This window comes from Gavia stellata, chromosome 2 (assembly GCF_030936135.1).
Source record: "Gavia stellata isolate bGavSte3 chromosome 2, bGavSte3.hap2, whole genome shotgun sequence".
In the NCBI taxonomy this organism is placed as follows: domain Eukaryota; kingdom Metazoa; phylum Chordata; class Aves; order Gaviiformes; family Gaviidae; genus Gavia; species Gavia stellata.
In genome coordinates this window covers 18516628-18544030 of record NC_082595.1, presented here as the reverse complement: position 1 = coordinate 18544030, position 27403 = coordinate 18516628, and the positions used below count along the sequence as shown (strand labels likewise).

The window sequence follows — 27403 nt, the reverse complement described above, 5'->3', positions numbered from 1 at the left end:
CTAGAGTGCTTCTGTAGGAGCTGTGTAGGTGGGAGATTCATCTGGTCCTTTTGTTTTGGTGTCTTTGTCATTGCAGATCTCCACATCATGAAGTCCCGTCATACTATTTTTGTTGCCATCCATCAAGTCTTCGGCCATCTTTGTGCTCCTCTTGTTGCACTGACAGAAGTCACTGGAGCTCTCTAGAAAGTTGATGCAAAATTTGATAACCAGTGCTAGCCAGGCCATCCCAAAGAGGATCCACAGAGAGATTACATTCTTATACCAGGCTGGATAGGTGCGGTCTGGGTTCATCCCTACAAGAGAATCACCCAAAACATTTCTAGATTGGATCAAGAGTGCCTCAAAGGAGATGTTACATGTAAAGCAAAGACAGTGGAAACATGACCTAATATTAGTGGTTTATAGATAAAACATGAGTATGCCATCTACTTAGCACATGAACAGATGTTGTAAGCAAGAATGTTTCATGACATGTCAGCAACAGCCTAGAACTCCCTAGGAATTATAAAGATTACCCATAAGAAAGAAAAATAAATCCCAAATTATATCTATATCAAAGTGAAATTATTCACATTTAAGCACACAGTTTCATTTCTCTACTTCGCACTCAATGTCACAATATTGTATTAGTATGTAACAGGGGTCCCCTGCAGGCAGAGATATAAGCGCTTTTTATGTACCGGTGTATGTATCTTGTTAAGCCAGATATAAGCGAATGAGTGAGTCTCTAAGAGTGGGAAGGAAGGGGCCTGAGCAGTCCTAAAACCTCTAAGAACAACCAAGCCTTGGAAGACAGCTTGAAATGATGCTACCTCTGTCTGGTTGCTCAGCTAGGTACCTTGTGATCCCTTTGGAGCAAAGCCATATTTTTGGTTGTGTTTCCACAATGTTTAGTGCAAAGAGGCTTCTACATACTAAGTTAGCGTCAGTAGTAATATTAATAATAATACTGGCAAAGCAAAGGAATAAGCTCAGCTCTATGAAGTGACTGGGCTGTATCTGTAAAGCAGGCTGGGGTACCCTTACAAACACAGGTAAGGTACAGGATATAAATGAGTGGCAGCAAAGTCTTCGCATGGGCTTTTTCTCTACTGCTTCTCTGGTCTCATTTAGTTTCCTTACCTTAGGAACATTTGTCACTTTATAACTGAATACATATAGCGCAGCGTATACTACAGAACACCTGAGACTTTCAGGACAGAGTGTGAGGAGTTAACATGTATGAGGCGGTACCTCCATGAACCTGGAGGCCATTCTCCATACCATGTTCCAATGAAAAGTACGCATAGGGCTGGGTTGAAATGGGACATCCATAAAGGCAGGTGTTTAGGTATTTATCATCTGTGACTGGTTGTATGTAGGAATACTGTCCTGTGATTACCTGCACAGACCAGCAGTTCTCAAATCGTGGTCCATAAACTGTTACTGTCTACAAGATTATGATAAGTAGTAACTGGTCAGTGGAGCCATATTAAACAGACAATCCTTTGCATCCATTTACTTGGTGTTATTAGACATCATATCATATAATACACATCGTCTGTGTTTTCAATATAATGGGACCACAAGACATTTTCAGGTTGTCACTAAGCCACCGGTAAATGTTTGGGAGCTACCAACCACTTCTGTGGTAACTATTCTTTGGGCTGGCTTTCTACATCAAGATTAACTTCAACCAGGACGAGTGTTATATTCATCCTTCAAACAAGCACATTTCACCAATGCTAAATTCAAAGGTTTAAAAATTGTTTGCTTTTAAGTAATGAACGAAGACAAGAGGGAAGGGCTATTTGAGGCTTCTAAGGAGAACGCTTCATCCACAGAGACCATCTGATAGGTGCAGTCTTGGGGATGAGAAGATCAGAAGCGGTTTAGAACCTACATGGCACCCCGTTTCCAACAGAAGGGCTTACTAAGTGTGTAGGTTAACAGATTTCAGGGCCAGTAAGAGAAGCTACATCAATATTACTAAATAAAAGACCACTCTGTGACTTTAAATCCGAGTGTCATAGGCTCACCTATATTTCCCCCAAAACAGAGCAGCTGTGTCCAAAGTGAACATCCAGCATCACTTCTGGCACGTGATATCCCCCAGAATTTACCTAATCTAGAGCAGTGCCAGAGATCACACCAGTGGGGAAACAGCGTGACAGTCACAAACTGTCACTGCCCTGGCCCTGCTTATTTTTGAGACATAAACTGCAAACACAGGATTGTAAGGCCAAAATGATTTGGCCTTTACATACCACAGGTCACTGAGGTATTCAGTTATCCCCATATTGAACCTAGTGTATCTACAGTGGTATGCCAGTTACAAAGGTACCACACAGGTGAAAGTACACCTGGAAGCGGAAGGTATACTAGTGAAGAGCTTAAAAATTATTTATCAGGAACTGCAAGAAGTAAAGCTGCTGCAGCACAGAATTCAGCATCATCTATAAAATCAGCGTAGGAAAATGCTGAACTGGCTAGCTTTTGTTAAGCTCCATCTGGCTACCCTTACCCAAGCTAACAATTCCAGCCCATTTAAGTGTGCCTACACAAGCTCTAGTCATAACTTTGACGCATTATAGACAACTTCTAAGGTAACCGCCACTAAGTTGTCTAAGCATCAAGCAAGGGCTATGAAGAAAAGAAAATAAAGAATACGTAATAAGATGTTTTAGTCTTTCTGCCTCCCAGGGATTCAAGGGTGCATGTGTTTCTATAATCAATTTGTTTTTAATGAGAAAGTCTTTATCAAAAAGGTGTGTCCTGTGTTTCAGCAAATGCATTGGGCGTGGGTCCAGACCCATTTCCTCTGGCAAAGGGTTTTGGCAACCAAAACTAGGCTGTGCCTGGTGCCTGACAGTCTACACCTAAGTGACTTAAGCTGCCTTTTAGAAAGCAGATGTCTGGGGTTTTGACAGAGGAAATGGTCACTGTCTGTTAATGGTGATGCAGAGTAGCATTTGCTTAAAACTTCTTGCTGCTGATGCACTGGAGCACATCAAGCGCACCATCAGCGACTGCTGTGATTAAAAACTACTCCAGTAGCACTCCAGTCTGGCATTGTGGTCATTCAAGGGACAGATCTTCTAAATGTTGGAAGATTACTCATGAACTGGGAAACAATTTCTTTGCTCTTCCACAGGTGGCATTGCTATCTCAGAAATCATGTCTTTTCCAACCTGTTAAATGCCTACCTCAACATATTTATTATCAGGTCTGTGGATTGCTAGTGGTGTAAAACTGCCAAGTTGGGAGCTTCATATGCCACACATTTGGCTTTGATGTTTAGCAGGTGAAAGCAATGAAATGTGAACCACTCACCAATCACATAATCTCCAAATCCTATAGTGCTGAGAGTAACAAAGGAATAGTAGAAGCCTTCTTCATAAGACCAGCCTTCTTTGTCAGAGAACAACAAGGGAGGTAGCAGGAGGAAGAACAACAAGCCAGTTACCAGCGCACAGGTCTTAATCAGGAGGGAAGCTTTTTTCTAGTAAAACAGGGGAATAAAAAAAAGAAGAGACTGTTACAAGAAGCATGGCAGGGCAAGTCCAGCTCAGTTTCTGGCTGAAGATGATACTGGACTCCATAAAAACACACAAATGTTCATGATGTTCCACTAGAATAAATGGCGTAGCTCTCCCAGTCAACACAAACTGGGCATCACCTTCATGAGTCCTAAATTCATGCCAGTTTAAAGCCTATTCCACTAATGTTCCCATGTAACTTACATGTGCAATTCTAACTATGACTGATGATAAACAGACCGGATATTCTAGGACTCTGCATGACTCTAAGGCTCTAGCACTTCTGTTGCTGTAGGGGAAGCCATTCATCACAGAAGTTCCCTCAATTAATAAACAACCTTATCTGATACCTCATAGGGCTGTCATAAACTAAATTGATCTGCTTCCAGTTATTCCTTAAGTATTATTGCCTTTTTGACCAAAAAGGTAGGCAGACTGTCCTTGTTAGTCAGAGGATCCCAAACACCAGACAATGCCTTTTCTGTCTTTTATTTCCTGAACTTGAGGCTAAGGCATACCTGTCCACATTACTTACCTGCCAGTGAAACACCTCCTCTAGGCGATGGGCGCAATGCTGAACCCCCAACAGCATCAGCTGCCCAATTTCATTCAGGAGGACAAGGTTCAAGGGGATCCCAAAGAGTGCAAACAAGATGCAGAAGATTCGACCAGCTACAGTGCTGGGGCTCAGGTTCCCATAGCCTAGACAGGGAAGGAATGAGGTGTTAAATCTAAAATATTCTCTGCTTGCCCTCCTCCCCTGGAGGGGTGAACCTCCATCTTCTACAAAAGTTAGACAAGAAGGTCACTGCTCCAAAAGGACCTTTTTCATAAATAACTGAAAGTTACATCCATTGTTTGTCATATCCTATTGTAGGCTGGAAAATAACATTTCTTTCCCTGCCAATTTTGTTTAGTTCCTTTTCCATTTACCAGTGAATTTCCTCTCCCCTACCCACTGTCCTGGCTGGGATCTGACGTAAATGCCAAACTTCCGTTTAGTTCAGTTTTTGTAAGCATTGTTGGCATGGGGTTTGCTGGTAAATGATCCCGCATGGCTCTCAGATGGTCTCTGAATCACAACAATAGTGTTTTAATTAAAACAACAACCATTTTCTACCTTTGTCCCACAAGACTAGTAAACTTAACACTGCCTCCTTGCTTATACTCCTCTTTTGCGCCATAAGTACCACATATACCTTTAAGCTTAAAGTGTCAAAATGTTTGCCTAGTGTCAATAAACCCAGAGAAATTCTATTTAACCTGAGTAAAATACTTCAGTTTCAGACCTAAAGAAAAAAAGTTTGAAATTTTGCCTTTTTCTTCCAATCATATGAACTGGTCTAATAAAAGGTACTGCCCTGCAAGCACAGCCTTGCTTGTATCTTTAGACCATCATGGCTTCAGCATCACTGCTGCAATATTTGTCTTTATTCCCCACGTTTTCTTTTTAAAGTGTCCCGGAAATTTGCAGATTTGTACTTCCATAATTGCAAGTGTTTTATGCCACGGGAAAGTCAGATTTAAATTTGATTTATTCACAGGATGCTTTTGCAGACAGGGGAAGGACTAGAACATGACAAGTATTTCAACAGTGACTTAGCCAGTCAGAGACCTATGGCCTTGACTACATTTTAAAATCACCTCCACTCATTAGATTTATGTATGCCCATATACAAGATTGACATAACCTAGCAAAGCTTAACTTTTCACTGCAAATAATGCTATCCCCTTCCAGTGATACCCAACTGTTGGCGCAGTGCAAGCACAGAGGTCCTCCCGCCACTGATGCCTCGCTACCATGCTTGTTATAGGTGGTGTAGCCTCAGGGCAAATGAGCAGCCCTCAGGAGGGAGACACCCAAGGGCTGGGCTCTGTACATGAGATAGGTGAGAGTGCAAACATCTGTGATTGACTAGATGGAGTCCCATTCCTTCACCAACCTCTGTCCTATGCAAGCTACAGTAAGCCACTGACCAACAACATAGAAAGGTGTGTAACTATGAGCTTGGGATTTCTACATGTTCTGTGTCAAGTTTTGTGCTGACAGTCTCTCACTGTGGACAACTCTGCAAACAGTTAATTGTGCACATGCACCAGCAAACTACCCCCAGAAAAAGGTCTGGCAGCAAACTATTTCACAGTATGCATATAGGCTGTCTTCTCATTCCTACCCCTACAAACTCGAAATTTTATTATCTGGAGGACTTTCCCTCCAATAATTTTAGGCTTGAATGATTTGTGAGCCCCTGGGTTTAATGTATGTGATAACACATAATATACCTCGAAAGTGATGGCCACAGCAGCCTGTCCCTGGGAGAGGGCAGAGCATCCCCCAGAAAGAATGGGATGCTGTTATGTAACTAGAGATTGTTTTGAAATACAGTCAAACAAAGGGGCTAAATTAAGACTGTACATAGCCTTAATTCCAGCGCTATATTTTTCACTTATGAGCTGCTCCAAGATGTTTATGCATCTTTTTCCCCCCACATGTAATTGCTGACTTCTGCCAGCTTTCATCATTTCTAGACTGACAGGTGTGATGAGACACATAGGCACATACATCTGGTAGATGATCCCATCTAAGTGAATTTAAGAGATATGTGCCCGGTGTGATCTGTTTCACACTGGCTGTGCCACATTTTAGTGGGTGGGTTCCAGTTTTTCTCTTTCATGGAATTAGGGTGTTTTGTGGGCCGGCCTGCACCCAGGAGAAAGAGCTGGAGGGCATTTACTGTAAGGCTAGAGTCTGAACATGAGTCACATACATTTATAGCCAGTCGTTCCCAAGGGTTTCAGGTTTTTTGTTTGGGTTTTTTTCCCTCCTTCTTTCCCTTCTATATCAAGTTTAAAAAGACTGTGTAATGGCTTGGGCAGTTATTTTTACCATAGCTTTCCAGGTTATCCAGTCTCTAGAGAAAAACATCAGATAAGAGAGGAAGAAAGGTCCATGGTCTCAGGTCACTCCGCGAAGCACAGCAGCCTTTAGGACTTTGGGGATCCCACATAGTGCTGACCAGAGAGCATCTAAGGTTAAGCTGTACATTACATCATCAAATTTGCTGCTCTAAATTAAATGTAAGAAGATCCAATGTGTACAGTAAGCACACCAAACATCAGATCTGCTTTGCATATGATTTATCTGGCTCCCTTGGGCTCAGCAGCTCAAGACAATTTCCTGAAGACTTGTGAGCAGTTGCTGTAAATATGCCAAAAAGCCACATCGCATTAGCTTTTTATACAGGATACAAAGTTTGATCAAACAGCACAGGAGACTTTAGATTATGCAAAATGGCCAGCAATTTATGTCTGGCTGATGACACACCTTTGCCTTTGGACTAGACAAACAGATGCCAATCTAGTTGTATATAAGCCTCAATTGTTATAAAACTCAAGGAGGAATGGGTAAATAGGACTTACCCTCTCCAGTAAATGGAATGAGGGTAATCAGTGTCTTATACCATTGTGGGCTATACATTAGAAGATCTGAACCAAGTTCAAAGACTAAAACAAACTACACTGGCAGCTGTGTCACATCCCTTATGAGCCTCCTACTGGGATATGACCTGGTACATGCCTGCGCCAAGAGACAGCAAGGGATGCTCACCAAAAACCACACAGAGGACAAAGTAAGTGGTTGCACTGAAGCAGATGGATTAAATGCCTGTATAGCTTCTCTCATTTTGAAATAAAGTGCAATGTAACTTATTTTGCTTCTTCTAAGGAAGATTAAGAGTGGTTTTATTTCTAAAAGTTCATATCCATATGCTTTAACTCATGTGCTTCCGTTACACATATTAAGTAAATTCAGTTTTGTTTTCCTGCTTGCTCATTACATTTCTGTCCCTAAAGGATTCAGAGGCTCTTCAGACTTGCTAAGAGGAGGAGACTGATGTGTGATTAACAGATTATTAGTAAAAGATCTCTTCATTTGCAAGACTGTATCCTACTTCCAGTGCCCCCGGTTCAGCTGAGGCAACTGTGACTTCCTGCTACCCACAATGGGAGGTTTGTTTGGCTCCCGTTCTCACTGCCCGGACGTGAAAGAGTATTTTAAGCAAAAAGTGCTTAGAATGAAAAAATATGCGTCCTTCATAGGCTGAAAAACATCTGCAAAGTCACCAAATAATTTCAGCTGTGGGAAAAAACAGAATTAGATTTAAAAAAAGCTAGAGGAAGAGTCACTTCTCTAACCAGTAACTTTATCAGCGGTTTGAGCATTCAAACACATTTTTAGGGAAATTTGGTTTAATTCTTTCTCCTACCTGAGTGGATACAAACCATCACTTCCCACAGGAATGACCTAATCCCAAATTTACAGAATGTTCTCGTTGACACTATTTTGCTTTGAACACCCAGACACTCAGTGAAGCCTGGGAGCCAGGCGTCTCACCTAACACACGAGTGTCTGATCCACAGGGCCACTAGGCAGTTCAACGAGGGGTGCCAGTGCTAGAATTACTTTATTTGGCATTGCACATTTATATACTCAGAGAAAGATGCTCCACTTGGCAGTTGGGATCATCTTCAGTGAGCCACAATCCTGTGTCCCAGGCACAGGAGGAAATTGCACACTGGTCTCCTACACCCTCAGGGAGTGCTCAAATCATAGAGCTGCTCCCACCACCAGCTCCTCCTCTAACACTTTTCAGAAGATTTAAACTTTTCTTTCCCTTGTGCTCCTTACAAGTAACCTGAATGTTTTAATCTAGCCTAAATGAAAGTTTCTGTTCATGATAATTCAAATGTTGCATTGAGGAAAAAATAAATATATTCAAGTTCAGTTTAGATGGAAAAGATGTCTTATAATTCACCGGACAAAGTGGAAAAAAAACCCCAAACAAACCTATCAATTACTGACACAGCCTTAAGATGTTTGCCTGGTTCCTGAAAATGTGAGCATGGGCCCAGCTCAGCTGGAAGGTGTCCCTGATAAAGCCCTCCATAACCTGATCTGACCTCATAGCTGACTGCTTTAAGCAGAAGGTTGCACTAGAGACCATCTGTGGTACCAGGAAATATGAATTATCCTATGATCCTTACAAGCATTAGGATTTTCAAAGGTCAGTTGGTACCATCTACATTCAACTGAACATCAGCAAGTCTGGGGCTCCTATCCTCCCTCATACTTTAGAATGTTTCCGCCAGCACTAGCTACACACAACAAATTAATGTGCTTGGCTTCTCAAGCTTCTTGTGAGGTTTCACATTATACCCACCAAGTCTGCTCTAAGTGCAGGAACACTTGTCAGCTAGACACAGCCACTGAGCTCAGAACACCTGATATAGGAAGTCACAGTTATTTCCAATTCATCCAACCATGGAAGACTGCTTTGCTAAGACCTCCCAGTTGTGGGAGAGACCGAAACAGGACTCAGAAACCCCAAGCATCCCCAGTACTTGCATTGGCATCTCAGTTTTATGAAGAGAACAAACAAAAACTAAACAATTTCATTTTAAAAGCTAGTGGCAGCAGAATCTCAGGAACTGTGTCTCATATGGGAAAGCTCATTGGGACCCTGGCAGGTTGAACCAGGGTGTGTGTGGGAGGTGCCCATCACTATTTATTTTAGCTGGTGCTGTGATGAAGTAGAGACCAATAACTAAGGCTAGTAGGCTGAAAACCACATTTGAACAGAGTTATTTAATAGTTTTAGCCCTATGAAGTTCCAAGCAACAGCAAAACTTAGTTGCACACTCCTTCAGTAAGTGAAAGGCTAGAAAAATGCTTGGGATGAGTACTGCAGTCTCTTCTATTTGTTATATTTGTACTGTGTATACACTGAAAGCTGTGTAGTGGGCTTAGTCTCAACACAACAAGATGGCATGCAGTCAGGAAAGCAGAACAAATTCATCAGTGCTCAGGAGACAGCTCAGAGGATGTTGCTGTGAGTGCTATCCCCACATCCACTAGTGACCTCCCACAGACCATTGTGCCACATCCCATGTGGCCAAGCCTGTAGAGCAGCCCTGCCAGCTGCCACAGGGTAGGGAAAAGATCAATGCATCAAAGGTGTGGGGCTCTTCAGCTGAGAACTCCCCTACACAAACCTGAGGTTCACAGAGGATTCAAATGTAAAAGTGGCCCTAGGTTGTTATTCCATGTTTTAACTACTTCAAGACAGGAAGTTGCTTTAACTGGATTTTCCCGATGGATCATCAGCCAGCAATGGGCAGAAGCCTGCTGTTTCTCAGCCCTGAACTGGTTGTTGTTTCTTCCTCCCATGGGAATCATTTATGGCAACATATAGATGTCTATGACAATGTACTAAATACCACCCCTTACTCAACAGCCTGCTCCTTGCCTCTTTACTAGCCCCCAGTCCTTTCGGCGATTGCTGTTAGGAGCTATTTTACTGTGTTAACCAGAGAAGGGAAGGACAGGAGGAAGGTCTTCCCCTTCCCTTCTTCACTGTGAGATGGTTTACTTGCCCTATTTTATATTTAAAAAGGGCCTTTGAAATTCATACAAATGGTAGCTTTGCCAGCAGAAAATCTTAAGGCACTAGGCAATGGCATCCACCCACCCAAGATAAAGGGGGGATGTTCAGGCTAGGGAGGAAAATACTCTTCCTTCTACTCTTAGCCTAGCACAGACAACCTCAGTTTCATCACAAATCCTTTCTCTAGCACCTTCTCTGAAATTACCCTACCCTGTGGTCATCTGACTTTAGGAACTTTCATCTTGTGCCCCACTCTGAACTTGCTTTGACATCTGCCCTGTTAGTCCAAACTAACTAGGAGGAGAGTAAAGACAGAAAGGAGAAACTGTGTTGGTAAGGGATAAAGGTGTCTGAGAGATAAAACTGGAAGTTAGCTTCTCTTTCTTTAATCATGTTTAGTACTACAGCTCTAAAGGAACTCTGAAGATGATTCGTCAAGGCATTGAAGAGAGGGTTCCTATGGAAACATCTGCAGAAAATGAGATAACATACAAGATCTGTCTAAAAAACTGGCTGGACAGCCGAGCCCAGAGAGTTGTGGTGAATGGAGTGAAAACCAGTTGGCAGCCAGTCACAAGCGGAGTCCCCCAGGGCTCAGTTTTGGGGCTGGTCTTGTTTAATATATTTATAGATGATCTGGATGAGGGGATCGAGTGCTCCCTCAGCAAGTTTGCAGATGACACCAAGTTGGGCGGGAGTGTTGATCTGCTCGAGGGTGGGAAGGCTCTGCAGAGGGATCTGGACAGGCTGGATCGATGGGCCCAGGCCAATTGGATGAGGTTCAACAAGGCCAAGTGCTGGGTCCTGCACCTGGGTCACAACAACCCCAGGCAATGCTATAGGCTGGGGGACGAGTGGCTGGAAAGCTGCCTTGCAGAAAAGGACCTAGAGGTGTTGGTCGACAGCCGGCTGAAGATGAGCCGGCAGTGTGCCCAGGTGGCCAAGAAGGCCAATGGCATCCTGGCCTGTATCAGAAATAGTGTGGCCAGCAGGAGTAGGGAGGTGATCGTGCCCCTGTACTCGGCGCTGGTGAGGCCGCACCTCGAATCCTGTGTTCAGTTTTGGGCCCCTCACTACAAGAAGGACATTGAGGTGCTGGAGCGTGTCCAGAGAAGGGCGACAAAGCTGGTGAGGGGTCTGGAGCACAAGTCTTGTGAGGAGCGGCTGAGGGAGCTGGGGTTGTTCAGCCTGGAGAAGAGGGGGCTGAGGGGAGACCTTATCACTCTCTACAATTACCTGAAAGGGGGTTGCAGAGAGGTGGGTGTTGGTCTCTTCTCCCAAGTGAAGAGTGACAGGACAAGAGGAAATGGCCTCAAGTTGCACCAGGGGAGGTTTAGACCCGATATTAGGAAAAATTTCTTTACTGAGAGAGTGGTGAGACACTGGAATAAGCTGCCCAGGGAAGTGGTGGAGTCATCATCACTGGAGGTGTTCAAGGAACATGTGGACGAGGCATTGTGGGACATGGTTTAATGGGTATGGTGGTGTTGGTTGATGGTTGGACTTGATGATCTTACAGGTCTTTTCCAACCTTAATGATTCTGTGATAAGTAAAAGACAGCAATGAAGAAAACAGAAGTGTAACAGTAGGGAGGAAGGAATCAGCAGGCCAGGGCTGCCCATCCCACATGATCAAAAGTTATAAATGCAGTTCCATTCAAATTATCAGATTGGCCAAAAACTACATAGGCTTTGGGGCACTTCTTTAAACAACAGATTTTGTTTCATACACATTGTTCTTTAAACCTTTGGGATTAGGGTACCACGTGTGTCCACCCTGCAGTTTAGAATTTTGCTTTTTAAGCAAAATTTTCATACTGCTTTTAATCATTAGTGGAAATAGATGAGGCTCTCATTTAAATGGAAGAAGGTTACAGCACAGAAGAAGCTACAACAGGAGACATGAGGATTCAAACTGCCTCAGCGGAGAAAGAAGCTAATGTCCCTCGGTTGTTAATGGGGAAAGAAGCTAATGTCCCTTCCCATATCCCAATGGGAGAGTGTTGTGGTAAGGACTTGAGAAACACACCAAGCCTTCTGAAGGGGGTTAAATCACCTAAAGCAGAAAACAGAAGCTGACAGAGTGGAAAGAGCATCTCATAAAGGAAAGTGATGAAGGTAAAAGTGATAATGGCTTTGGCAGTGCTGTTTGAGAAGACCAAGGAAAAAATAGCTAATGCAAAAGCCACAAAGACATTACATCACATGAGAGGCCAGCAAGGAATGAACAGCATTAGTTGCAGAGAAAGAATGTGGGAGAGACAAACAGAACAAAGAAGCACTTGCAGCAGCCTGAACGCATGGAGTAGAGTCCACCCAGACTCTTCAAAATCTCTATGTAGTACCCCTAAATTCCTGAGAATCTCTCTTCTCCATTACCATTTTTCTGAACTCATTTGCCAGAATGCTTTTGTTTTTAACTCCTATACATAAATCCATACTCACAGTCTGGGATAAGCTCTTCCTATACATTAATCTTGTAAAGCTGGACCTGCTTTCAATGGTTCCATACTCACAGCCTGGGACAAGCTCTTCCTTGCCACATAAGGTCACAAAAACCTCAACAAACCCTTCTCAAAAAACCTCAGCTGTGTCATTTATGCCATAGCCACGCCTTGTACGTGAAGCTTCCTACTGTGAATCACTCCTCTGAACTTCAGTGAGTTCTTTGGAAAGGACCTTGTCTCTTGACATCAATTATCCTCCCCAGTCATGCAGTGATGTCTGGGCCAACGAAGCTGCACCAGCCACCACGTTGAGAACTTCCATAAAGAAAAAGGATGAGTAACAGACTCAAGGTGAAGCTCTGTGAGGCCATCTGTATTTTCTTCTACAACATACTGTTATCAACAGAGCATTAAGGCACTAACCCGTATGCAATTAACAATTTAATTTGAAAAAGCAAAATCAAGGGCCCAGTTGTCTGAAGTTCTCTGCATAGAGGTGACTTGTACAGCATTCTTAACTCCACAATTGAAAAATCATGAACAACTCCCTAGAGTTACAGTATCAGCTTTAAAACAAGGAGATAGAGAGCGGTAATATTCAGTTCTTTTTATTTGCCCCCTGCTATCAAGTCATTCCCCCACCCCACCCCCAATCCCTAGCCATCAGGGCAAGGAGCTTACTTTAAAGAAAAAAGGAAAAAGAGAGTAGCTTAGGCTTTAATGGAGTAACAGCCAGAAATGTTTAGCTTAGATCTCTGCCAACATCATAAAACCCCCTTATATTTTAACGTGACAAGTTTGATTCTTCTTGAATGTCGTTAACTTAAATTGGTTGTGATAAAACAGAGTGACTCTTGACAGCTTAGAGACTGATCAGGATTAACTACTGAGGCAAGCAAAGCAGCTCTGAGCAGATGCTGCTTTGTACCAAAGGCTGGAATGAACTGCCCAGGATCTATGCTGGAAACCCACAGCCTGTGTAGCCCTGTTTAATGAGCCTCCACTGCCATCATCTGGTACGACCCGCACCTATAGTACAACACACCAATGTAGTTCCCAACCAGAACAATACATGTGCAGAAGAGCAGGGCAGAAAGATGTACTGGGTCCCAGGAAGGTGACACCCACCCACCCCCCACCTTGCAAAAAAACCTCTTTCTGAGCTCTTGTTTGGGGGCTTAATATTCTGAAGTCAATTTATCTTCAATAATGATCACAGAAGTCAAAAGAATGCTCCACCTGAATGCACAAAGAAAATTCTCTACCTAAAAGTGTACTTTAAATTGAAGAGAACTGACAGATTCAACACAAATCAGGAAACCCGTGAGGGTTTCTTTGACATTCAACAACCATCTCTCCACATGCTTTCCTCCCATGGTTTTTATAATACTGGGTCACACAGTACAAAAAAGAAGTCAGGGCAAGTTATTAATGGTTTTGGGGACTGAAGACATGCACTGACAATCATTAACAGCATCTGCCTTAAGTAACACTGTACCTGAATACATTCTATTGTTTCCATTCTTCCCCCCCTCCCCCCTTATTTCCATCATTCCTTCATGGCTTTGCATTACTCATTTGTTGAAACCTGATTCAACTGAATTGTTTCATTTATCCAGCTATTTGGCTTTGACCTAAACAAGCAGGTCCTCAAACAATGCAGGTAGTAATAAGAAGGAATAATTCATAAATATAGCCTCTGAAGTGTCAACAACCAATATCAAGAGTTTTTCAAAAAATCATTCCCTCTCCTTGTGACAGGAAAAGCTCATTTCAATGCACAACTCATATCAGACCTCTCAGAGACCACCAGGCTTGGGAAAGTACAGGTAGTGCAGCACTATGAAGTTCAGGCCCCAAAAGCCGTGCAACTTAGTAGGGATATGTACAGAGCTAATTATCCCTTTATCTAACTACAGATCATTACTGCGCTGGCACTGACAAAGCATTTCTAGGGCTAGGTTCACGGGTGCTTACCTATTGCGTGATATATATAGTTAAGCTACATGAAGCCCCATAGGGCTGGAGCAGCATTTGATAGTACAGGTCCTCATTCCTGCTCCTTTCCCACCTATGAGGCAACCCTGCGAGCAGGGAACTCTTACCAATAGTTGTTACTGCAGAGATGGAGAAGAAGAAAGACCCACTGAAGTCCCACCTGCCCAGGCTAGTGGTGTTTCCCTGGAGGGTTATGCCACTCTTGTAGGCTTGAATGATACCCTGCAAAGAGACAATAATGTGAGATCCCACAAACCCCCTTTATGGCAAGTTCATGTGACTGGCATTTCCAGTGCTGGCTGGTAAAGTCACAAACTGCAACTACTTCCAACTCTGTTGTTTCCCTTTTAATAGAGGATATCCTGTGCCTTAGACCAAAAAGCTGAGGTCACAAAAGCCAAAAGCCAGCATATTGGTTCTAAGGAAAGGGCATCTACAGAATAAAAGAAGTTCCACATGCACGTGGTAGATCGTACAGATAAATACGGAAAAGGTTGGAAGGCAAGAACTACCTAGAGAAAGCCTAGCCAGATAGCTATTAAGACTGCCTTATGACATATTCATTAAGAAAAGAAAGTGTTTCCATATAGGATATTCTGATGGCCAAAGTCCCAGAGCAGCAAATATACATGCACATGTAAGTGATACAGATTCCCTGCCTGTACTGGGGAGGAATGTATATGGTGTGATGTAGGAGACGGAGACTACGCAGGATGGCCAGTCTACTAGTATTGGGCAGTATATCCCCACAGCAGGACTATAAATATGAATAAATGGATTAGATTAGCATGACACTGGATTCTGTTCAATCCACCTGGAAAAGACTCAGAAGTCACTATGCTGAAGTATGCAGAGTTATGCCAAAAAAAATCAGATGTCTTAACAGCGTGCACATCTGACTATACCTCCTCATGCCAATAAAGTTAGTGACATTGAACTCAGTTGTGTCCAAAACAACATTAATCACAGCACAAGTACTAAACACTTCACACCCACTGACCAAGAATCCTTGATTATCCTTGAATGCAAAGTGTAGCCAAGAATACAAAAAATTTATCACCTCTGAGACAGACATGGAGATACCAAATAATACTATCCCTATCCTAACAATAAGGCTACTGATAAAGCTTTCACCATTGATAAAAGGAATCACTCTGGTTAGATTTGCATCAGTTGTGGGTTTTACAAAGAAGTTGTAGTTTATACATCCATCAAGCAAACCAACACTTCAAGCCTGCAAAGCAAGGAAGCTTTGTCCTATTTTACTGATGTAATATGCTGTAGGGTGATTTATATTATACTATACACGGCTGTGAATTAAAAACTGTTTCCAGAGACCCAAGCAGCAGCTTAACTACAAGGACTATTAGCTCTTTTCTCCAGACGTACTAGTTCTCACACTAAGTGCAAGGAGCAGCTCAGCAATCAACACATTTTTTCCAAGTAAGAAACACTGTTTGATAATTGCATTCTCAGAAATATCTTCGTTTACTCATAACTCAAGACAATTTGAGGGTCACATTATAAACTATTAAAGTCTGACAACATGCTCTTCTCTGCATAAGACAGAGCAGAGAGCCTTTGCTCTGAAAAGGGCTAAGGACCAGATGCTGTATTACATTATGCTTCCTTCTGTGAATTGTTGCCGTAACTTGAGTGGGGCAACTCACAGAAAGAATTAGTATGCAGCATAAGTGACATGAAAGAATCAAGCCCCTGCCCACCCTCTCCCCCCCCTCCCCCCCCAAAGAAAAAAAGGAGAGAAAAGGTTGTATCAGGAAGCCTCCAGCAGGATTTGCTTTGAATAATTTCTGTGTAATTTCCCCCCTCCCCCTTCTTCCAGGGCTGGTATCCGCATTGACATTTGTCAGGCTGAGTGGGGCGCAGGCTCTGACCTTTCTCTGTTCTTGATCTCTGACAATACTTATACCTCTTAAACCCAAGGTTAAGAAGTTCTGCAGACAATGGCCTAGTCAGGAATCAAAATCCCCATGAATATAAAATAACTCCCAAACTAAATCATATAGCAAGGGAGACACTAGAAATCTATACAGACGACCCGTATTTTTTCCCCATCCAGAAACCAGTGGTTAAATTGAAAATAAAAAGCTTGTTATTCTCTCAACCTTTCCTTCTGTAGCCTGTGATGTCTGCAGTTCTAAATAGTTAGTCTTGTACACATATATACCTGCTGGAACAGCAACAGCCCAGCTCTTGGATATATTTATCAGCTTGATCAGATAGACTCAAAAAACCTACACATGCAGCATGTTTGCTGTCCATTCTCCTGCCTGAAGTCCTGCTGATAGAAGCTCAGCAGTTGACATCATTACACACAACATCAAGTTTAAAGCCAGAAACACTTAAGAACCAGAGAGGATTGTAAGAAACTGTGGCTGAATATGCCCAAAGAAATGGAAATTTCTCCACGCAGGAAGTACAACTTTTGTCTCAGTCTGTGGATAGGCAAAAGTATGTGCACTAGACAGAAGGTACCATGTAACCAGCTGTTTTCTGTTTCTGGGATTGAGGCATTTAGCATGTTTGTGGTAGGTCTTCAAGAGCCTTCAGCAGTAAGCCTCTGGCTAAGCATTTCCTTGTTGAATATTGTTATCAAACATCCAGATAACATCATTAACCATTAGGCCCACTTGCCTGTCACAGGCTGATCTGGAGACCACTGAATACTCATGCAAATCAAAGCCACTTGAATAAACAGACACTTCCAGGAGAAATGTTAATGTAATTCATTACTGTTAGGAAGAAAGAGCTACTGATGTTGTCCAGAAAAGAGGTATCTTTGCCCGGTGTGCAAGCCAATCCACACAGGGTCAAGCTATTTCTTTATTACAGATTTGCACAAAGCCAGGAGCTAGGCGGTATTTCACAAAGCTAGCTGTGCTCTATACAAAAACTACAACATATTTATCCCTTTACATGGTTAGTAGAAACACACCCAAGTTTATACTTATTGGTTAGTGATTAACACTACATTTGTTATTGGCTAGTTACATTTAAATTAGCACACATGACCCTTGAAGGTGGAAGGTGTGTAGGTAAGGCAACTCAGTCTTCAATTGAGTTGGTGGTCATGATCTGCTACTGTCTTTACCCTTCCCCCAGTTACTGCCGATTTCTGCTGACTTTACACTTGTATGGCAACTTTGAAGCTTCATAACCTTCTAGAGCAAGAAATTCCTCTTTATCAGCTTTCTGTTCCTCCTCAAGGGTTTTAAAGATTATCAAAGCATGCAAGTTTATACAAAATAGCTAGTTTTACAATAGGCCTGTTGCTTTAGCTTATCACTGATGCTACCCTTAAACTGGAGGAATTGTAGAGGGTGGATGTAAGGGTACTGGCTTTTGTTTTGTTTTTTAAGTTTATTATAATATCTAGAATCAACCTTTGACACAGCAACAATGATAATAGAAAATTAAAGCTTAGTTCTACTGTTCTCAGAAGAATCAGGGGAGCTTGCCTTACTACAGATATGCCCACAGAGGTGGATTCATGAAAGAAATCCATAGATAGCTATTAATACACAAATTATTTCTGGCACAGGAAATCATTGGATTGCAAACTCCTGAAGGCTGAGAGAGCATTCAGCAAAATATCAGTGTATACTTGCCCTAATTTAATATGTTCTAGACTTCTAATTTTTCTATGAAAAAGAGCACTAGCCAAAAGCAGAAGTGGTTTATAATTTTTGACAGAACACAGGAAAAACCCAGCTAATAAACACTAATAGAACAGCTGAATTCTCCCTGCTTTTCCCATTGAAGAAGCACTGATATGTCTCTGCTGCTGATTTTCAAAAAACTTGAACACACAGGCTAAAATATACTTTAAGATTTACTGAAGAGGAACTGAATCATACATGTTGGGTCACATCTGCTTGGTTCCCTTAGCCTGCTTTCAATGTGAAATCCTAGGGGTTTTCCTTTTTCTCTTAATTAGGCTAGTCATTTATACAGTGTCTACTCCAAAAGCTAATGCATTAAAAGGCACCTAGTAGAAGTAGCATCTCAAATCCAGTGTTAAATCAGGCAGATACCTGCTGTTGAAGACCCCAGTCAACACTGCCAACGGCTCAAACACAACAAATATTGAAATTGGGGAGCTTAGGCTTCATGTTTTGGGAACCTGGAAGGTCATGTGTGCAACTCAAAGAATAGTACGGAAACAGGTGGGTGGTTAAAATAATCAGAAAGAAACATAACTCAGTTCTGCTGTGGTTTCTACTGACAGACAAGCTACACAGCATAGAAAAGTAATTTCACTTTGATACCAAAGACTTAAACAATTTATTTAGCATACAAAGAACAGACTCCTTTTGTGCAAACTTTGTACAGAGACGTTAAGAAGATACTGCATCACAAACTGAAATATGCATTAGTTTTCCTGGAAATGGGCTGGCTGTGGTGACTGGCTGTATTGGGTTATGTTGATGTTGTTTACCTTGAGATAAACTGTATAATGAGATATAGCACCTTGGAGGAGCTTCTGGGTCTCCTGACAATGACTGATATACAACCTTGAGACTTGGTATTGTCTACATACCAAACAGCAAAGTCAGTGAAATGCCCCAAAAGGGTGTCCTAAGGCTGACCTACCTCATTATAATGTTAAAAACCACACCTCCCAGCTAGAAAAGCCCCCAACCCAAATAAGCCCCCTACTCTCTGGGCATGCGTAGTGAATTAAAAGAGAACTGTATCTTTAAGATGAAGTAAGAAAGATACTAACCAATAGTTCATCGAGGGGTGGGAGCAGTAAGTGTAACTAACTTTGTTAACTGTTTAAATACTTGTCATGATTTCAATTGGGTGTGCATGCTAGGAGGAAAAATCCCCCATGCACCCAGCGCTGCAATAAACCAACGTCGGCTTTCTAAACTATCATTTGGTTTGGAGAGTTTTCTTGGTTACGAGTTTCGGTAACAACTTCTCTGCACTTATTTTCCCTCCTCTAAAATGGTAATAATTTACAGTTCATAGCAACTACTACATCTCTAGCTGACAATGCTTATATCATTTTAAACTGCAGATAAAAGTTTCTATGGAAACTATTGTAACTGCTATAGGATTTATATAAATTAGTGTATTTTAGATTCTTAGGCCTTCATGAGTCAATGAAACTTTATTTGTAGACTGCCACATTTTCTCATTGATTAGGCTGTTCTGTTTCTTGGTAGCACCATGCAAAGCCTACTTGCATGGTCAAATGTTGCCATAGCTGGTGATTAAAAACCAGCATGACTTCTTTTTCAAGTGGTCTATTTAAATGTAGGTGTCTGTCCTGTTACCCTTGTGATAAAACATGCCTCAGAATACCTAAACAGGGCCTCCAGCTCTGTTTTGCTCAACCATAAACTCTGAAGTTTCAGTTAGGAACATCATAAGCTAATACTTGCAAATGCACACTTTGTGTCAGATCAACATATCCCAGTACAAATCAAAGTCTGCATCCTTCTGCAGGGAATTCCCTCCTTTAATTCAAGCTCACTGGTAACTCCATGAGGAAGCTGTGGATTTCTGCTGACTCCCTTATCTAATGTATCTCTGACTTAACAACACTATTTTAGGACAGCAATACCCCTTCTTTCCTTCTCTTCTACTATCAATTAGAATGATCATTGCTGGTTCTTCCTGCAGGAGCATCCAAACACAACATTGTCCCAGTTTCCTTACTGGAGTTAAAAAATTAAAAAAAAAATCACTGTTTCAGCCTGACTACCTTTTAGCCCTTCACAGCTCTGGGGCTGTACTTCCACAAATGACTGTTAATGAGTGCCTCATCTATCCTGGAAAAGTCCCAATCTACACAGCTTTGCGCCAACAGACCCAATGTAGTTACAGTCATACTAGCAAAAATTAAACCACATGGTTGTATTATACTCTCAAAAGAACTCTTTTGTTCATATTGTCTAGTTTAAAAAAACAAAACAAACACAACAAAAAAAGAGAAGTGAGCTTGCTAGTTCTACCAGGACATGCACTTAAGTATCCAAAAGCTTAATGCAGACCAAGCCTACAGAGTTCAGTTCCCTCTGACATTTGAGACTTACATCTTTTTCTTCCCTGCAAAATATAGGTTTATTCTTTTCCGTTTGCTGTGGACCTGCTCTATCCTTCAGCCATACCCATAAGACTTTCTCATTTACCATGTGTGCTGTGTTACCAGTTCTGGGCAACTGCCAGCTTTCTCAGCTTACATATTTCCTCTCTTCTAAAACCCTCTTGCCATGTGGGCCCCTCCAACACCAGCTTGTGGCTGCAGCACAGCTTCTGATCATCAAGTGCTGCAAAAGCAAGAAACATTATTTACTCTGACCTCCTTAACACCAACTAAAAATTTCGTCTTTCACCTCTGTGCGGAGTCACAAATGCATGTGACTAGGATACAGCTTTCAAAAAGGCATTTAAGATCAGCAATAAGGAATGATCGCATGTGTATATGTAAACAAAAATACAACAAAAAACCTTTATATAAATGATTAATCAGGCCGATTCTACTCTCTCTTCCCCCCCCCCCAACAAGATATAAAGTGACGCCCTAGAAAATTATGACCCTACCAAGGATCTCCGTAAGAATTCCTGACTCTCAAGCTCAAAATGTCTTGTTTCTGGAAAAAAGAAAAAAAAGAGAGAGACAAACCACTTTTTCTGGAGGAAAGCATCATGGAAGGAGTCATACAAATGACCCTTTTATAAACTACAGCTCCAATCAGTGCCATTGCCCTATGCTTCTGAACTATGCCATTTTGGCCAGAGTTCATAGTAATCTTGAGATACTTTTGCAGGCAAAAGCAGTATTTCCTAATTGTACTTGAAAGCAGTTCTTAAGGAAGGCAAAAAAGCATGCAAATGGACTGGGGTAAGAAATTTCATTCCCAAGTTTAGCTGAAGTTTACATGTTCATATACAAAAACCAACTTTTCCAGAGAGCACGTGCCCTCCTGAAAATTGCCTCATTTCAGACAGTTCATCTCCTCACCTTTGTAATCTATCAAGGAGGCGTTCTCAAGGCACCAAACTACCATTTAGATTAATGAGAAAATATAAACTCAAACTTTGTGCTCTGGAAATTCTGTGCAATGTTGGTATATAAACATTCATTTAAGTCTCACAGAATACCAGGTGTAAATCAGACGAAAACAATTAACAGTAACCTTGGGCTCAGATTGTGAGGATGAAGGTCAATTAACTTCAAAATAATTAAAAAAATAGATTATGAATCACACCTTTCCCAGCCATGAGCTCTGATCCCCTGTCCTTGCCTGGAGTGGAAACTTAATCTGAATTCTGATCAAAAGAAGAGCAGGCACAAGGTACATTATGAATTCAATGGAATCCAGCTGTTTTAACTTCATGTCACTGGAATAACCTGAGACCTGATCAAATAACTGCCTCCCCATCTCCCCCAACCATGTTTACTAATATAATTGTTATTAGTTCCTCTAAACTAAGTGAACCCTATCAGCAAAACCACTTTTACTTTGCAGCTGGGCCTGCACTATGGTTTCTAGAATTCATCTAGACTTACTTTCCCAACAGAAAAGGAGCAAGAGATGTAGTCAAGTACGGTAATACTGCAACCAATGCTACTCTAAGCCACTAGTACTTTTTCAAAAAATAAGCTTTTATATCAAGGAAGAATCTGTGGCACAATTCAGGGGACAAAACATTGCTGAATTCCAGTCATTTCCCAAATCCCAATTATAAAAGTAGCTTGTGAGCTGGGCTGCAACAGAAATAAGTAGGATCTGTTGAAAGGAACTGCTTGTATAATCTACAGAACAGAGCACAGCAGGCTGCATTGCATCATCCTTGTAAAATTGAAAGATTATTTCTCTATTAGTTATTTTTTTTAGTTGCATTTGAAAAGGATAGAGTATGATGAACAAGTACCTGTAAGAGTAACCCACATCTTCAAACAACTGTCAAGAACTACAATTTCTCTTTTTAGAAGCACCCCCCCCCCAAGTCTTTAGATACCCACTGCTAGTAGTGTGTCTCAAACCATCCTGGTTGGACAGGTTATTGAGGCAGTTATCAGTTAATTCCAGCTTGCTACACTTCCTTACTTGTTACTTCCTGCTAAGCCTGACCAGCTGTAACTGAGAATTTGATAATATCAAAGAACATATCTCTTTAGGCAGAGGTATATAACTATAATAGGTTCCTATGCTTCCCCCCCCTTCTTTTTTTAAACACATGTATAGATGCTACATCATTGACCAGAAGACCTAGGAGCAAGTCAACTAACCAGAAACAACAGTTCATCAGTAGGTCTTCTCCTCCCCTTCCAAGAAGTCCAACAATATAGTGCTAGCCTATTGCCTTACAGAATACTATATGCCTACTGCCTTATAGAATATTTCTCTTTAACAACTTCCATCAAAGGCCTAGTATAATAGGATATTATAAGCATAGAATGCACACTCTTGGTAATGTACCCACAGTTCTTTATAATTAATAGGTCTGGAGAAGAATGAACTGGTTATAACTTAACCAAAGTAGTAGTATATTTTGATAAGAAGGAAATTGTTAAGAACAATTACAGGGTATCAACCCTATTTCATCTGTGACAAGCCAATGAATATTTGACTAAAGTGGGTTCTATACAGCTGTCACTGCCCCGTAATACCAAGAGCCAATGCTGTTCCTTAAAGTACCTTATCACCAACAGGCGATCTCCTCTGACACTGACCTCACTGCTGCATCATCTGTGGAGAAGATGGTTTTAGCAAACTGTATTTTCAGGGTTGTGTTTCCTGACAGCTGGTACAAATCTCTGCTGGTTCAATGTCAGTGCAAGCCAAGGTATTGATGAGGATCTTTCAGTCACCTGGGATCTCATTGCTCTTATAAACATGAACTAGAACTCTCCATATAGCTCTAGCTGTTGACTCTGGAGATAAGAGTATCTAGATCCACTTGCAGGCTTTTAGTTTGTGGTCTGCCCTTTAGAATTAGGTCATTTTCACTACACCTTAAATCTTGCTAGGCAAAAAAATATTTCATTTAGCTCAGTTTTCATTTTCTCCTTCCCAGTTTATGTAAGTAACTGGATTTACATAGCATTATGCACCTACAATGATAGAAAGTGGATAGAACAATGTAATAAATACAGAAAACAGCTGTATTAGGGAAATACATATATAACAAAAAAGATTATGGCAAAAAAGGAATGGTAGCATGAAAAGGATATCATGGTAACAGCCTAACACAGAAAATGCACTGTTCCGAGCCTGGCCATACAGCCAATCATCTGACTAAAGAGACACAGAAAAGTACAGCAGCTACAGCTACACTGGTGCCTGTAACCACTGAAAATGATGCAGGAAAAGGAGTGAGTTTGGAGGAGAGCTCACCTAGGCAGTAGAACTGAGAGACTTACGCACTAGAAGTGCATCACACAGGCGAGTATGTCTAGGTGCCCCACACCCCCAAAAGGTCAGAGAGGGTCTCAGCTCTAAGAGATATGCCAGTACAGAAAGTGCCCTCTTTGTGTGCAGCCTCACTCCCTTGATGCTCTTCAAATCCAGAACCAACATTATTTTTGCCCAGACAGAAATTCTTAGGTACTTTTTTCCCCAACCAAGTCCAGCTACTGTTCTTCACTGTACTGAGGGTATAACATCTGAAACCTGCCTTACTGCATCTGTTTCGTCTCCTGCAAGTATTATTATTATTGAGACCTTTCTTTGATGTGACCTCACAGCAAGTAATTTTGGCATGTGAAGACCACCACCATATTTATAATAAAAAGCCAGATATTGCCCTCTTCGTATGTTGCCTAATGGCTCCTGAGGAACTGTTTGCTCTCAGTCTTGTTCCTAGTGAACAAGCGTTCACATCACACACTGTATACAATGTCAGAAAAATAACCTACAGTTAGATGGGTCAACAAAACCAAATTTATGTCTTCCTCAAGTAGATGTTACTGGATGCACAGTAGAGGGACACGTGGCCAGAGTCCTTCTGTTGTCCTCGTTCTAAGCATGAGTAACAAAAGCCAAGAAAAATGCAAATTAGTCTTCCCCATATACATGCATGTATAATACATGTGCATGCATTTTTTGTTTGCTTATCCATAAAGTATTTGCACATGCTACCCTCAAGTATTTAGGAAACGTGGAACTGTTCAGCATCCCGCAGGGGAAGAGCCAGCCAGTCCCTCCAGGCAAGAAAAACAGCTGTGGAAAGAAGGAACCCACCACTACAGATGTCACACACTTTCTAACACTTTCTCTTCTGCTGTTCAGTTTGTTGTTGGTCTGCTATTTCTATCTCCTTCTGTCTTTTGTCAACTAGAAAATTACTTATTCCCTGGAAAGGATCTGAACCATAGAAATCACCGAACAAGAATTCACTGGCCTAGCTACCGCAGCATGGTCTCTTTGCCTTTCCTCCTGCCCATCCTCACGCCTTGCTCTCCTGCTAGCTCCTCAAAGCAGAAGCTCTCTGTTGCTCTCCATCTGTGCAAGGGCTGAACAGTGGATTTCCACTCCCGGTTGGTAACTAGGAACTAAGCAATAAACAGGTTGTAAAGTGATGTTTGTACATTGCTTAGCAAACTGGGATTTTATTCCATATTGGTCCCTATACACTTAAAATAAACAGAGTTTAGAATTATCTAGGATGAAAAAGCTGTAAGAAAACAATGAGGAATCGACAGTAATGTCAGAGCAATTAAAATTCACACACTGCTTTATGTTTTCACAAGCACTTTTTATATGTCTTTCTTAATTAGCAAATAATCAGCTGTGTATCTAGAATACAAGTTTGTTATCTGAAGAGGACCAGCAATGACACTGCCTGATAAACTGTGTGCAATTTACTGCAAGAACAATTTACTGCATAGAAAAACATCTCATTTTTTGAGCACACTTAAAGTAACCGAGCAATTGCCACACAGGAAATTAGAAAAGAGTGTAGGAAAGAAGCAGTCCTGTGGATTATCCATTTAATTTCTCACTGTGAAAGTTATTAAAAGTAGCATACAAAGCCATTCAAACTCAGACTATGGTTTCTCAAAGCATGAAGGCATGCACAGACACTTTGTAAAATGAAATGAAACTTCATTGTAGCTTCATCTAGGGCTTGCTCAGGTCACAATTAAGTACTCACACAGCGTATTATAACAGCATCTGGTCTAAAGCTATTTGGATGGCTGACCTATTCCCTTAACTACCAGACAGTATCAAGAATTAGTAGATGTCACCCTACAGTAAAACAAACTATCAGAACGACATTGGAAAGACGCTTCTACCTACTCAGTTGTGATTATCAGCTTCCCTCCACTACTATCGCCTCGTTACTGTCATTCATCGAGTGAAACCCTTCCAACCCCAGGGCAAGAGCCATGCCTAGCGCTCACTGTTCAATAGACTGCTGCTGAACGCAGCTCAGCTTAGAGCTGCCTTTACGAGGTGCCAGACTGGTCTTCTCTGATGTATTTCTCACTTCTCTCAGACTATTTGTATTCCACAGCTAGCTCAGTACACAGCACACAATATATAAATAAGAGCAGATACAACAGTAACTTTCAAGAGCCCAAATTTATATCATATCCTCACTGTACTACTGACTGCCCCAGAGAATTTACCCTCTAGAAAGTCAAGGGATGAGAGCCTGACATAGGTTATCAGCATAATTTTGTCTGCCAGAACCCTGCTGAAACTCCTAACAGGATTATTTGATGGGTTTTGTGTCTTTCTCTCTGCTGGAAAAAAATTGGAAACACTTATCCAACTCTCTTTTAGGTCCTTTGAGATACAGCGGCCAGCTACGACCAAACACTGTTTTTACACGAAAACAAGTTAGTTTGGCAACATCTATTTGAGGCAGACAGACCAAAGCAGGCAGTAAGTATTCAGCCACCAGCACCTACCAAACTAGAATAGTTTGGGTAAATATCCAAGTCACTTCAATATTGTAGGGTTTTCTTTTTCAAAAGAAAAATTGAGCGAGGAGAGAACCCATTTATCTCATTTTGCTCCTATCTGTATCATAAAATGCAGCCGCTTGTACTTTAATGAGACTGCATTTGGTCCTGCTTACATTTTGCAACCATCCTGCAAATATTGTCAGAAGCATTTTTAAGGGTATCTTAAGTTGTGCTGCCAGGATTTTTCCATTTCCCTTCAAATAACAAGCAACTGAAAGAGTTTGACACCGATATAAAAACCAAATTAAAACTTACCACAACAAAGCCTTTCCATTAGAATTTACCACTTGTAAGATGTCACAGACTATAACTCATTCTTTGTACGTTCAACAGCAAACCAAACCCACCTGCAGTTAACCCCAGGTAATGGGAAGCTCTGCCACAGTCTCCCGTCAGGACGCGCCGCTTAAAAACCCGCGAACGCCACAACTTGGGCGAGGACAGGGGCGAACAAGAGAAACTCTTTATCAGCAGAAAGAAAACACGGCCCGAAATGGCCAGTGATAAGCTCGGGAAAGCCCCGCTCGCCCGGAGGCACAGAAGGACGCGGCACTACACGCTCCTGCCCTGAGGAAGCTGCCCGCGGGGCGGAAAGCTTTTCCCACGCTGCGGGCAGCTTCTTCGGGGCAGGGTTACGTGTGCGCCTAGATAGAGATAGGAGAAGAGTTTTGGATTGTCTTCTCAAGAAGATTACTGGCAGGCAGGAGGCCAGATTGTTGCTGTCACCGGCCCCCCGCCACCCCGGGACGAAGGCAGCACCTGCCCCGGCAGCTCGCAGCCGTGCCGGCGGAGGGGCGGGCGGACCCCCGGGCTCACCTCGATGAGCCGCTGCAGGGCGGGCCCCCGCAGGCAGGTGTGGTTGGCGAGCAGCTCCCAGTGCTGCTGGAGGAGATGCTGGGCCGCCTGCACCTCGGCCGGCCGCTCCAGCGCCTGCAGCACGCCAGCGCCCAGCCCCACATAGCCCAGGTAAACCACCAGCAGCACCGGTACCCCCCAGTGCCGCCGCCGCCGCTGCTGCGGCCGCCGCGCCGCCACCAT

General features: G+C 42.2%; 1 protein-coding gene across 1 annotated transcript; it reads right to left on the bottom strand.

The window, feature by feature from the left end:
• On the bottom strand, positions 1-27403 carry LOC104252840 (potassium channel subfamily K member 17). Its single transcript, XM_059835775.1, has 5 exons — positions 27182-27403; positions 14517-14631; positions 4057-4223; positions 3316-3484; positions 1-296 (listed from the first exon to the last, which is right to left on the bottom strand). The coding sequence occupies exons 1-5, from the start codon at positions 27401-27403 to the stop codon at positions 1-3; spliced, it is 969 nt and encodes a 322-aa protein (XP_059691758.1).

Coding starts and splice junctions, on each gene's coding strand:
- LOC104252840 (XM_059835775.1), bottom strand. CDS start 27,403: ATGGTGGCGGCGCGGCGGCCGCAGCAGCGGCGGCGGCGGCACTGGGGG. Junction 4,224..14,516: donor CTCTGCAGTAACAACTATTG/GTAAGAGTTCCC, acceptor TTCCCTGTCTAG/GCTATGGGAACCTGAGCCCC. Junction 3,485..4,056: donor AGGAGGTGTTTCACTGGCAG/GTAAGTAATGTG, acceptor CTGTTTTACTAG/AAAAAAGCTTCCCTCCTGAT.